A 13,198-nucleotide genomic window follows, 5' to 3' on the forward strand; every position below is an offset into this window, starting at 1 on the left:
AAAAAAAAATCAGTATTGTTTTTAATATAAAAGCCTTATAAGCCTGTAAAAAAAGGTGGACATTCCAAAAAGAATTACAGCTGGCCCAAACCAACACATCTCTATTTTTCAGCAGGGCCTGGAGGAGCGGCTCAGTGGTCACAGTATCTTCTGAGCACCTGCATCAGGTGGCCCACAGTCTCCTGGACTGTAGTTCCAGGGGATCAGGTGCCTTCCTGTCCCCGCATGGTCGTGCTGCTAACCCACCCAGGTGCAAACATGACCACACATATAAAAACAGGTACATATTTTTTATAAGATTTTTTTTTTTTCTTAACAAATTGACAACGAATTAAAAATCTGGAGACCCACTGGCCCTCTTTCACTGAGTTCATACAATAAATCAGTACAGATTTTGGAAGGACAATCTGTAATAAAAAATGTCAACCATTTAACAAGTAATTCACTTGAAGACTTCCTCATGAGCGATTTGTCAACAGTTTAAGTTTTAAGAATGTCCAAGCTGAAGTTTATTTTGACTCTGGACTTGCTTCTGTGGTGAGATGTCTTCCTTTCCTTCTCAGATTCAGAGAATTAAAGAGAAACATGTGGAACTCTTAATTGCTGCTCTGCATATAATCCCCTCAGACACCGCACCAGAAAGGAGAGCTTTTCAGGGCACAGAGGAAGCCAAGAGACTACAGCTGTGCACAAGCAAAGGCCCTGAGTACCTCATCCATGACTCTCAGCACCTCCGTATAGCGCACTCAAACACCTGTAATTGGGGGCGTGAGGGGATCCAGGTGGTGCTCCTCTATGAAGGATTCGGCTTGATTCAAAGCTTTTACCTTTACCAGGATGAGAATTATTTCATTGACTTCATTCCTGAAAAACAAACCCAAAAAGCATTTGCTCAGCTTCAGTGCAGTTAGGTGAGGGGTGTGAGGTAGAAAGTCTTTATGCAGTGGGCCCAGTTCGGTCCTTAGCGGGAAACACAAGATGAAATAAAATCACTGGAAGAAAAGAGAGAACTAACAACAAAGTACTATGACAGGTGTGAAGGGAGTCCCAGTGGTGATCAGGACCTAAGCCAGTCTCTGGAGCCACACAATACCTGGATTCTGTCCTGTAACACCTCATCCATGCACATCCATGCTGCAGTTAAAGGTGAAGTGCTGGTCATTCCCTAAGGCAGTGACACTAGCTGTCAGGCCACAAGGAAACACGCTATGGAGCTGCTGGTGTGAGCACACACGGGCAGATAGTCCTATGAGAGCAAAGCACATACAGCTGTGCATGTTACACAACCCTGCGTACTGTTGACCGCATTGTTCACTTTTGCATTATACAGACACATGCCAGCGCATAGGTGGCAGCGTGCACCGACATAAAACAGCCCAATGATGTATTTCCTAAAACGACCCCAGGTTCACACACCTCATGATTATAACTGCAAAGTCCGATTCAGAGTATTCTGGAAAATCTGAATGGAATGGCAACAAACAACAGAGCAAGGCCGTCATCAGGGTCTCCACAGCCGTGTGCTGTCAGCTACTACAGCTGCTATGCTGCCAACGAGTGGGAGCAGTCACACCGAGACTTCAACTTTATAGAAGGAGTCTAGGCATGTGCCACAATGCCTGGTTTATGAGTGTTTGGATTGAACCCACAGCCCTGTGGTGCTAGGCAAATACTCTGCTAGACTAGCTACATCCCCAGACCCAGATTTTAAATAGTAAAACCGCAAATCTTCCTTAAAATTGCTGACAGCATTCAAAATCCTTATCCTATGCTTTGGAAGTGAAAAATTAAATGAGCATTACCTGAATTCACCTGTAGATAATTTACGTGCGGACTGCAGCAAAAACTGAACAAAGTTTTCTAGCTGGGGAATTGATGTCCTCATAGCAGAGTTCTCAAACCATTTTTCCGGTAGACATGCTGCTATCTGTCAGAGAGGCACATGGCAGGTTACAAGAGCAAGGGAAGTTTGAGATTCTCTTTCCTGTGCCAAAGGTAACAGCATTTGGGATCACTCTTCAGGGGCTGGAGAAATAGCTCAGTGGTTACCAGCACTGGCTGCTCTTCCAGAGGATCCAGGTTTGAGTCCCATAGTCCACATGACAGCCCACAAACATCTGTATTTCCATTCAGTTCCGAGGGATTTGATGTCCCCTTCTGGCCTCTGCAGGTACTGCATTCACACAGCACAGACACAAGCACAGAACCCACAACTATACAGTAACTAAAAAAGAAATCTTCATCGCTAAAAGCTTAAAGCAGATAGAATGTGCTGTGCATTCATTAGCAATGCCTACAATTCCACAATCTACACACACGTCTGAGAGGAGGAGACGACAGGTGGCTAAATATGTTGAACGGAAGAAAGTGAACGGCAGTTTATCCAGTATCTGTCTATCCACTGAGGCCAGACACATCAATACAGTGCAGGCAGCTATTTTTCAGAGAGACAAAAACAGAAACGTCCTCCTCTCAAAATAAGAATTGCAGAGAAGTCAAGAAGGGAAAGGATGCAAGGAGGAGAGGACAACAGAGTTCTTCAACAGTCACACAGGCCATGCTATTGCTGGTAAAATTCAGACCAGCATCTGAGATCAGAAGGAGAAAGCAAAAGCACTGAACACGCACTGTAAAAGAGTACAAGTTCTGGTAAGAAGTAAATCTGGTGCCAGCCTTCCAAAGAGTTGTACAAAATGTCGGTAGAGGGTGTGTCCAGGGTATGGTGGTTGGTATCTAATTTCAGCAGCTGAGAGGCCTTGGGACAGACAGGGATCTGGATGCCAGCCAGCCAGCCAGCCTAGGCAGCACAGCGGGAGCCCTCTCAGAAACAATAGGGCTGGGTGTTCTGAATGTGTAGGGGGCAGAACAGGTGTCTAAGCATGTGAGGCCTCAAGTCTGACTCAACAGCAGCGGCACCATCAACAAAAGCAATACACAGTAGATGAAAGCCAGGGAAAAAAGACTTACTGTGTTTCTTTAATTATTGAGGAAAAGAATGCAGACATGGGTAAGGCAGAAGCATGGAAGATTTGCTTGGCAAACCATATCTGTTTCCCAAAATTATAGAACCAGTTTTGACATGCTTGGAATTACTCATTTGTACCTGTTTTCCTGCTTTGCTATCTCACACGTGCCTGGAAGCTCTCATGGAGCCAGCAAGCCTGCTCATATATGAAGGGCCTATGTCCTGGTTCTCAAGCCCTGCTGTGGAGAAGTTGTGTAAACACAATTCTCCTTCACAGCTTTTGAGCTGATCTTTGCAGTGAACTCCAAAACATTCTATATAGAGAATGATTTAAATTTAATAAGAACTACGATAATGATGGGAATACAGGTATGCTACCACGCTTTATGGGCAGATGAGATGTTTTGGGGACACTTGGGTGTTGTAGTGTTTGGAATAAAAATCACACTCTAGGTATAAATATCTGAAGATGTGAACACTTGGCAGTGCTGCTTTGGGAGGAGGAAGAGCCTTCCTGGTGGGAGCACATGACTAGGGATAGGGTTTGAGAGTTCATAGCCCACTTCCAGTGTGTTCCTTCTGCTGTCTGTGGCTGAAGAGTGATTTTACAGCATTCTTTTCTTTCCATCAGGCCTTCCCCTCCATTAGAGACTCTCCCTTTGAAACTCTAACCTCAAATCACTGTATCTTCATTGAGTCTCCTTTGGTCATGGTGTTATTACAGCCTCTCAAGTGCTGAGACCACAGTTATCTTCTGGCATCATTTACTAAATTATTTTCTCCATCACTATTGTTTCAAACCAGAATGCTGATTGTTAAATATCAAAGTAGCTTCTGGGTTCTGCTCTGTTATTTATGTAAAAGCTCCACTATTTTAATTATCTCATTGTAATACAATATGGATTTCAATAACTAAACCCTTCAGATTCATTCATGTCTCTACATGTGTGTCCAAGCTTCTGAAGAGGCCAAAAAAGAGCATTGGATTCCCCATCAGTGCTGAAGTTATAGGGGTTGTGAGCTGCCTAGTTTAGAAGCTGTGAGCTAGACTCCAGTCTTCTGCAAGGGCATCTGCAGTATGCAATCTTAGCGACGGAGACGGAGGCTTCTCTCCAGCCTTACTACCTAAATCTCTGCTGTTGCTGTTTTGAGATAGGTCTCACCTTGCAGCCAGGTTGTCCTGGAGCTTGCAACACCTCTACCTCAGCTTCTCTAGTGCTGGAATTAGAGATGTAACCCACCAGACTGAGCATTATATATACCTGTGACATAATTAGAATTGGCTTCTATGCAACGTACCTGGCTGCACTTTTTAACAACATCTGGTCCAAGGAAGGCATTATTAGCAAGAGCGATAATAAGGTAGCGATTCAGCAGCTTCCCCAGTCCCAGCTCCTGCAAGGTATCATCTGGAAGAAGTCCATTCCAAAGAAGAATATTGCGGAAGAGCTGAAAGAAAATACCAAGTAATTATGTGTGTTCTCCCTAGAAGCTGTAGTAGTAAGTAAAGAACTCGTCAAACACCCCAGTCTCACTAGTTGGCCCTGTTGTAAATGTCAGCTTCGGAAGAGAAGACATCCCCAAGTAAATACCCTGTTCTCAGCTCCATGTATTTGCTCATCCTATTTCCATTTTCAGGGTAACCAACCCCAATATGCCTCATGCAACTCTACTGGAGCCTCTTCAGATCAATGTTCCACTGTAAACTCATCTTCCCTACTGCCTGGGGCTGCAAAGTATAAGACTGTGGTTTCCAGGATCAGAAAGCACTGTCAAGGCCAGTGTTAACGTGTGTCCTACAAAGCCAGGCAATGCCAGGAACCTTTCTCTCTCTGCTTCTACGTAAAACAGGACAATATGTGAGTCTATTACTAAAGGGGGTAAAGTCCATAGTGAGATCTACAGATAAATACTGGCTGTATTTAGAGAGCTGAATTCAGTGGTTTCTGTGAATAAGAATGCGAATTTTGGATCTTCTCCCAGTATTCTGAGTGCTGAATGACATAAGCAACATGCTACACTTTGCACTGTCCTTGGCATTTGCACCGCCTGAAGCACCTTTCCAACTTGGCCATGACACACATTCACTGAAACTGCTCCTGCTAAAAGGACATTTATGTGCTTGTAATTCTCAACCAAAACGGACATATCCAGTACCCCTTTATCCTTTATCGTGGCATTTGGTACTCATTTTTGTTCTTGGACTCCTTGAAGTACAAAGGTTCACGATTCATTCTGAGGTACACCTGGAGTCTCCCCACCTCCACTCCATTCCCCAGGCTCTACCCTAGTCTTCTCGGAACCCGTCACTCATGGCCAAATGCTGCTTATGCATAACTTATGCCGAGTTCTCAGCTCTGGTCTAAACCCTGGAATCGAGACTCATATGTCACCTGTATTGTTCCTTCTCCACAGTTCTGTGCATTTTCCTGCATCCAACACAGATTTTACAATCTCTTCCAAGCCTCCTCTTCTTCCTACATCTCCTACAATGTCTAAGAATGACATAAGCCCCAGGTGCCAATATCTGGCACTTGGCTATGATAAGCCTTGTGTTCCTCACATGTAATTAGTCAGCTGTGGAATCCTTTGATGCTTCACCTTAAACATCACGTGAACTGACCTCCTTATCATATCTACCTCCACTGACTTGGCTTTCGCTTTAACTTTTCGACCAACTTGTCACCAGTTATGACCTGAGATTAAATTCAACCAGAGGCTTATTTTGTAGAGTCCACGAGACAAGAACTGCTTTTACATTTTAAACAGACATTTAAGTATATTACAAAGCACAACAGAATAAGGCTGGGCATGGTGGCACATGCCTTTAATTCCAATACATAGGAGGCAGAAGGAGGAAGAAATAATTTCTCAAAGAAATAAAACAAACCAACACAGAATATTTTTAATGTTTGAAAATTGTGACGTTTAAGTTTTACTGTTGAAGCAATGTTTATCCAAACACAGCTCATTTGCTCACATAGTTTACTCATGTCTCTGTACTGCAGGAGCAGAGCTGAGCAGTTCAACACATACTGTTTGGATGCAAAGATCAAAGATTAATATAGGTACATTTCAAAAATAGTATTCGACTTACCTTTAGAGCTCCACAGAACTGTCTTTCTTGAAACTTTAAGTATGGTGACAGTCTTCCTTCTTCAGAACTAATTTGAAACAAATGGGGGCAGAGAGAAAAGGAAGAAGAGGAAAGGTAAGGAGAAATGTATAGGACTATTATTCTTTCAGAATAAAACCTCAAAAAAAATAGTATTGCTGTTTGTTTTTATTCTGAGTTCTGTGTATATTTGTATGTCTCCGGGTGGTCTGTGCACATCAGTGTGTGCAGAGGCTAGAAGAGGCCACCAGAGACCTTGGAGCTGGAGTTACAGAGAGTTATGAGCTGCCCAACCTACGTCCAGGGAATCAAACTCTAGTCCTCTGGAAGAACATTAAACATTTTTAGTCTCTCCAACCTCTGCTGTTTTTTTTATTTTATTTTATTTTATTTTTTTATTTTTATTTCAATAAAACAACTAAACAGCCTAAATGAGAAATGAATCAAGGAACTCTGATGGTATCTACAAAGCCTCACTCGGCCAACACTGAGTTTCTGCAAGTGCATCTTGTAAAGATGATTGCCTTTGCAGTTGCTTACAACCTCATTGTTGGTAAGTGATTACCACTCAGGCTGCTCAGTTACAGGACGCTACAATCCAGTACTGGCTGGTTTTGGTATGTCAACTTGACACAAGCCAAAGTCATCAGAGAGGAAGGAGCTTCAGTTGAGGAAATGCCTGGATGAAATCCAGCTATAAGGCATTTTCTCAGTTAGTGATCAACGGGGGAGGGCTCTGCCCATTGTGGGTGGTGCCATTCATGGGCTAGTAATCCTGGGTTCTCTAAGTAGGCCGAGCAAGCCAGTAAGTAGCACTCATCCATGGCCTCTGCATAAGCTTCTGCCTCCAGATTCCTGCCCTGTTGAGTTCCTGTCCTGACTTTCTTCAGTGATATGGAAGTGTAAGACAAGTAAACTCTTTTCTTTCTAACTTGCTTTTTGGTCACAGTGTTTTGTTGTAGCAACAGAAACCTTAACTAAGACAATATTGTGCAGCCTAAAAAAAAAAAAAAAAAAAAAAACAAAATGAAGACAGTTAACCTACGTAAGGACATGAAAGGACTTCAACTATGTACTAAGTGAAAAAGGTTCAAAACTGCCTGTACCTGCTTATAATACACTTCCTTTGCTTTAGGAGGGGGAATAAGATCATAGCATATAAGATAAATGGTAACATCTGCATAGTCAAAAGTCTGAGTGAATAAGCTTCATTTCAGGGACTGGAGAGAAAGTCCAGTGCTTAAGAGCACTTGCTGTTCCTGCAGAGGACATGGTATAGTTCCTAGCACCCACAGCATGGTTCACAACTGCCTGTAATTCCAGCTCCAGGGATCCAACGCTCTCTTCTGACCTCTGCAGGCACCAGGCACACATTGGTACACATACAGACAGCAAATGCTTACAATATATAAATTAAAAAAAAAAAAAAAAAAACCACAAAAAAATCCCTTTCTTATTTTAAAGATATACTCATTTTAGTCAAAAAGCTCAGAAGAGATGTCCTTAAATAAGTCTCACTCATATTTTGAACCATGTGAACATATTAGTTACCCAAGACAGTACAAAACAAAACTTACTGGGGCATAACTTTTGTTTTCAGGTATCTCTTCCTGACTCAAATAAATCAGAATGCTCAAGTCTCCCCCCTGCCATCCTGTGAGATCACTGGGTGGTTACAGTTCACAATCATCACTACTAAGAGAGCCTTGGTGTCAAGTATATGACCTAAGTCTGTGTCTCCTAAGATGAACACAGAGTTCACAGCTGCAGTGTCCTGCCCTTCCAGATGCACGAGGCCGACAGTGCAATGCTTCCTTTGCACAGCTCCATTCTGAACACTGTCTTCATCATCCTGCTGTGGGGCAGCTACTCATGTCTGCCTCCTTGTACTGATGATACTGACACAGCGAGGACCCAATGCAAAACAACCTAGAAATAGTGGCGTTAAGAATCTCTGTTCTCTAGGCTACAACCTCCTAATGCTAGGATAAACTTAAAAACAGAGACACTCAAACACACGTCCAAGTGCTAAGTACCATATATGGTACACAGGAGAGTCAAAGAAATGTTTGCTGAAATCTCACTTTAAGTATTAACAGTGTGTGCATTATGTCTAGAAACACCTACAGTGTCTTCAGCTTTAATTCCTTAAACAAATCTGTATTCTTTCAAGGTTGGACATGATGGCACATGCCTCTAATTCCAGCATTTGGGATGTGGAGGCAAGAACTCAGACTGAGGAGTTCAAAAATCAGTCTCCACTCCGTAGAAAGTTCAAGGTCATCTGAAGCTACATGAGGCTGTGCCTTATGCCACCCTAACCCGCCAAAAGAAAAGCTATTTAAAACAGTGTAAAATGAAGAACTCTGACCTCTTTGGATATAGAGGAATAAAGACATCATCTTCTATTGACTTCTTCATTCTTGCAACAACAGCTTTAAGTAAATCCTGTTAAAAATTTAGAAAGTATTAGCATGCCATAATTGAAAATATAATAACCAAATCAGGTAATTTTAATAGTGAAAATTGGTCTGCGGTTAAAAGCAGCTGTTATAACACTGTAAGAAACTTCAGAGATGCGCATGGTTGTCACTAAATCACTTTCACTGCTATACTGCATTTTGTTGCATCAATACCACTCGAGACACTAGAGGATTTCCAGTTAGGGAGCCATTGTGCTTGGTGGTGCTATAAAATGCCCTTTAGAAATCTCTTAGTGTGTGTAGGAATAGTTTTGACAGGGATACACACTGAAATGGAACTGCTGGAATACAGCCCATGACCTTGTACAGAATGATATACTAAGGTGGTGGTATAGGGAGATCACAGACCCCAGGGGCACCCTCCCCACTGCGGTTTCATGGCATCAAGCTACAGCATAAATATGTTTATACCATAGACAAATGCTACTCAGACTTAACTAGAGAAGCTTGTCTTTGCAGAAAATGGAGATGAATGTAGGGACCCACGTGCTCTGTCCTAAATAGGACATTTATACCACCCCTTTAAGACCAAAGGAATGCTGTGGAAGAGAGAATGGAAAGAATGGTAGAGCAGAAGACAGGGAGAAGAGATATGAAATGCTATCTATCTTCAGGACATGGCACAACCACTGCAAACATGATACCTGGGCAGCAGAGGGCCTATTCAGGACTGGGCCTGTCAAGAGGCAGTCACCGCCCGGGGAGGTCGTGGGGTCCTACGCCTCCCTGATGAACTACCAGCAATTGAATTCTGGGGGAAGGACAATTATCGGAGTCCATAGGGCTCCAACAGACAGTTCCAAAGGCATGAGCACACAGAGTCCTGGATAGAATCTGAGGATCACAAAACAGAGCAAAACAAAATAAAAGGGTGTGAAATAGGAAGGGACCAGTGAGAGGAAGATGGGATGACAGAGATGGGAGGGGCGAGAGAGGTGGGGTGAGAGTAGACAGTGTACTATATACACACGAAATTGTCAAAGGACAAATTTAATCAGTAAAGACAAAACAAGAACAAAAGCAAAACAACAAAACCCAATAGTGGAGTCCCATTTGTAGGTCTAAAGTGCTATTTTCGGGCTAGAGATGAAGAGCACTGGCTGCTCTTCCAGAGGTCCTGAGTTCAATTTCCAGCAGCCACATGGTGGCCCCCAACCATCTGTAAAGAGATCTGGTGCCCTCTTCTGGTGTGCAGGCCTGCCTGCATGCAGAAGTATATACATAAAAAAGTTCTGCATTCTTCCAAGCATGCTGGCACACACTTGTAATCTCAATGGCAGGCAGAGCTCTGCGATTCCAGGCCAGTCAGGGATACACACCTTCCATCCCTACTACACCTTGTTTCTAAATTTCTTGTTTTTGATTTGTTTCAAAACAGGACCTGTAAAAAGCCAGGCGTGGTGGCGAATACCTCTAATCCCAGCGCTTGGAAAGCAGAAGCACGTGAATCTGAGTTTGAGGCCAGCCTGGTCTACACAGAAAAACTGCCTCAAAAACAAAAACCAAACCAAACCAACCAACAACCAACCAACCAAACAAACAACCCAAACCAAACCAAGACAGGACCTGTCCTTTTCTTCTGATTCCTACAAGCCTTTTATACAGTGTAGTTGTGGGTCTTTGTTGGCTTGTCTGTGTCCTCTGACACAATAAATTCCCTTGGATAACTCATTTGGCTTATATATCAACACGTATACATGATTCAAATATTTAATTTTGTAATTCAACCTAGGACATTATATTATATTCATCCATTGGATAAAATAGTAGCTATGTCTCTGACAACTATTATATATAAACACTCAGATCCAACAAGATTATAACTGAGAATAAAGACTGAATAAAAATAATCCAGCCTTCAAATCACTATGATGAAGAGGTGATGTGAGCTGAAAATATTTCATGTATCAGAAACATTTCTACAGTGACATGTTGTTAGCACTCTCAGAAAGACTCCATATTTGAGAACTGAAACTGGTTTACACCTCCAATAAAAATGTATGTGTGTAGCACAAATTAAGCTGTTGCATATCTTATGCCAAGAATAATGTCCATAAATTACAATTTAGGCAAATGTATTTTTCCATAAAAGCATATTGAACTAAATAAAATTTTGCTCCTTTTCCACTTACTTATAAGTGACATATACTTTAAGAGCCCTATGTCAATAATTATCAAAAACAAAAACTCAAGTTTTATTTTACCCCAACTTTTAAATACTTTGCGTTCTGACCCAAAAGAACGGTCATTTTCTAGGTAATATCTCCACACACTAGAATCTGGACTTGTATAAATTATTTTATTTATTTTCTGGTACTAGGGATTGAACTCAGGGCCCCATGTGTGGTAGGCAAGCACTCTGTCATTGAGCTAAACCCAAATCTGCAGAAACTGTTACCTGTTTGCTTTTACTAACTTCATTTTCAGAAGCAGACTCTTCAAAAACCACTCTGCAGTGCACTGTTAAACTTGTTGTCTGTGAGGTTGACAGGGGATCCCAAATGGTCTCTGCAAAATCTGAAACACATTTCAGTTACACAAGTTACTAGATCATTTACTTCTCATGTACAGATAACCAAGGTATTTGGCATATCCTGTTCTACTCTTTACTGGGGTGAAAATCCATGGCTAATCATGACATTTCCTATTTGCATATACTCCCAATTTTTAATCATCCCCATTTCCTCTTTGCATACAGCCTCAATTTCTTTTTCCTCCTTGGGTTTTGCTATACCTGTCAGGTTAACCTATAGCCCTAGGTAAACTCACCTTTTTCACTGTCTATGATGTGCATGTAAAATGTAGCTTTGAAGAAAAGTGTAGTAAAGTGATCCCCTCAACATCCACGTGAGCCTCCACATTAGGCAGCAATTATCTTCTCAGGCCTATCACGTTTTTATGTGGGTTCTGAGGATCTGAGTTCTGGCCTTCACTATTGGGTGCAAGAGTTTTAAATACTGCACTATTTGCCCTGTTCCAAAACCCTGTAGTGCCCTCTTCAGCACTGCCCACTGTTCTCTGTCCTTTAAACCAAAGTTCCTCAAAGTAATGTCTACCTCATATTTCTCTTTCTGTTTGTTCCTGGATTTTGGGACACTGTCCTCCTGGTATCCTCTCTGGTCTTCGCTGGGTACTTGTCACTTCTGTGACTTTTAAATGCTCTTTAATGTATACAGTATCTGTCTCTAAACTTCTAAAAGTATCCTTGTGATTATACCAGAATTAAGAATACCTGTAAGGCGAGGAACAACTGTTTTGTTGATGACAGCAGACAAAATTTTTTTATCAGAACCATCTTTTCTTGGATCTTCCGTGCTGCTGTCCATAAACTCTGTTATGGCTGTGAACCAGGGCATCTTGTTTAGATGCATGGAGTCTATCTGTAAGATAAGATTATAAATGTTATATACTCTTAAGTGGTATTTTGTAAGTTAGCTTTTTCCAAAATCCCTACAATTTTTCTAAGGTTCAAAGAGAATAACCACCTTTCAATACTATGTATACACCATTAGAGCACCAGGGTATGGAAGGAGGCATGACGACACAGCACCGAGACGGGAGTAACTAAAAACCATTTTTCATGCATTCATCCATACAACAAAAAAAATACAGCAAAGGCCCACTGTGTGCCAGGATATTCAGAGACTAGCAATGACTGCACTCTGGCAGAGTGAAATAAAATGCATGAGTTAGGCCTTTGGAATCACCAAGAGATTTGGTGATGAAATTCACTCATCTGCCCAAGCAAACTGTACTTCAGTCCTTTCACTTAAGAATAAATGTGTAATGTGTATGTGGTTTATCTTGCTGGCTGACCAGCAAAGAGCCAACGGCTACTTCCACTTGAGTAGATGAAAGAAATGATCTTGAGTGGCTAACCCCAGGTGCTGCCCACACGCTTCCTAAGAGTTCCTCAGAAATGACACTGCTCCAGCCTGGGAAGGTGGTGTGGTCCTAGGAAGCCTGCAGACACAGTTACGACCAAGGAGGAGACCTTGACACCCCTCCATCATGTATCTGTAAGCTCCTGTTGAGAGTTCTCCTTGTAGAGCTCCATCCTCTAGCGTGCAGGACCGGGGCCTTGGAGTGTCTTCCCATGTGGAGGGCGGGAGCTGCTCTGCATTTTATTAATTCTTTGTGACAATGCTTACAATCCAGCATCTCCTTTATATAGCCCTGAATGTGGGTTAGATAAAATCTTCTACATTTAATTTCTCCTAATTCCAAGTTAGCTACTTCATGACTCAGCAGGTAAAGGCACTTGCTGCCAGGTCTGATGGCCTAAGGACACCCATTTACTCCCAGCATTTGGGAGGCAGAGGCAGGTGGATCTCTTGAGTTGGAGGCCAGCCTGGTCTACAGAGCCAGTTCTGGACAGCCAAAGCTACATAGAGAAACATTGTGTCAACAAACAAAACACAGGAAAAAAACAAAAACAAAAACAACAACCCTACATTATCTTCCCTATATCTTTTTTCTTATTACTTTCAAAGAGTAGTTCTCAGCTCTGAATCCAGGTTTTAAAGCCAGTATACTCACTCCTGAACAGGAATTTCAGCCTCACTTTCAAGAAAGTGTACTCTTCATGAATTCCTGCATACTCCCAAGACCCCACTTAACATCGCCCTCCTCACT

At 42.2% G+C, this 13,198-nt stretch overlaps 1 protein-coding gene across 8 annotated transcripts in view; it reads right to left on the reverse strand.

The window, feature by feature from the left end:
- Positions 1–271: 271 nt before the first annotated feature.
- Positions 272–13,198, reverse strand: part of Gcfc2 (GC-rich sequence DNA-binding factor 2) — a 29,470-nt gene continuing 16,543 nt past the window's right edge. For 2 of the 8 annotated variants that reach the window (XM_060383507.1, XM_021660199.2), the window contains exons 11-17: positions 11,796–11,943; positions 10,962–11,080; positions 8,452–8,528; positions 6,063–6,129; positions 4,265–4,414; positions 1,803–1,927; positions 272–864 (exon numbers count right to left, since the gene is read on the reverse strand). In XM_060383507.1, the coding sequence (XP_060239490.1) occupies positions 747–864; positions 1,803–1,927; positions 4,265–4,414; positions 6,063–6,129; positions 8,452–8,528; positions 10,962–11,080; positions 11,796–11,943 (804 nt within the window). In that variant the 3' untranslated portion in view covers positions 272–746. The other 6 variants (XR_009591819.1, XR_009591818.1, XR_009591817.1 and 3 more) reach the window with 5 other exon arrangements.

Source organism: Meriones unguiculatus, chromosome 5 (assembly GCF_030254825.1).
Source record: "Meriones unguiculatus strain TT.TT164.6M chromosome 5, Bangor_MerUng_6.1, whole genome shotgun sequence".
Classification (NCBI taxonomy): Eukaryota; Metazoa; Chordata; class Mammalia; order Rodentia; family Muridae; genus Meriones; species Meriones unguiculatus.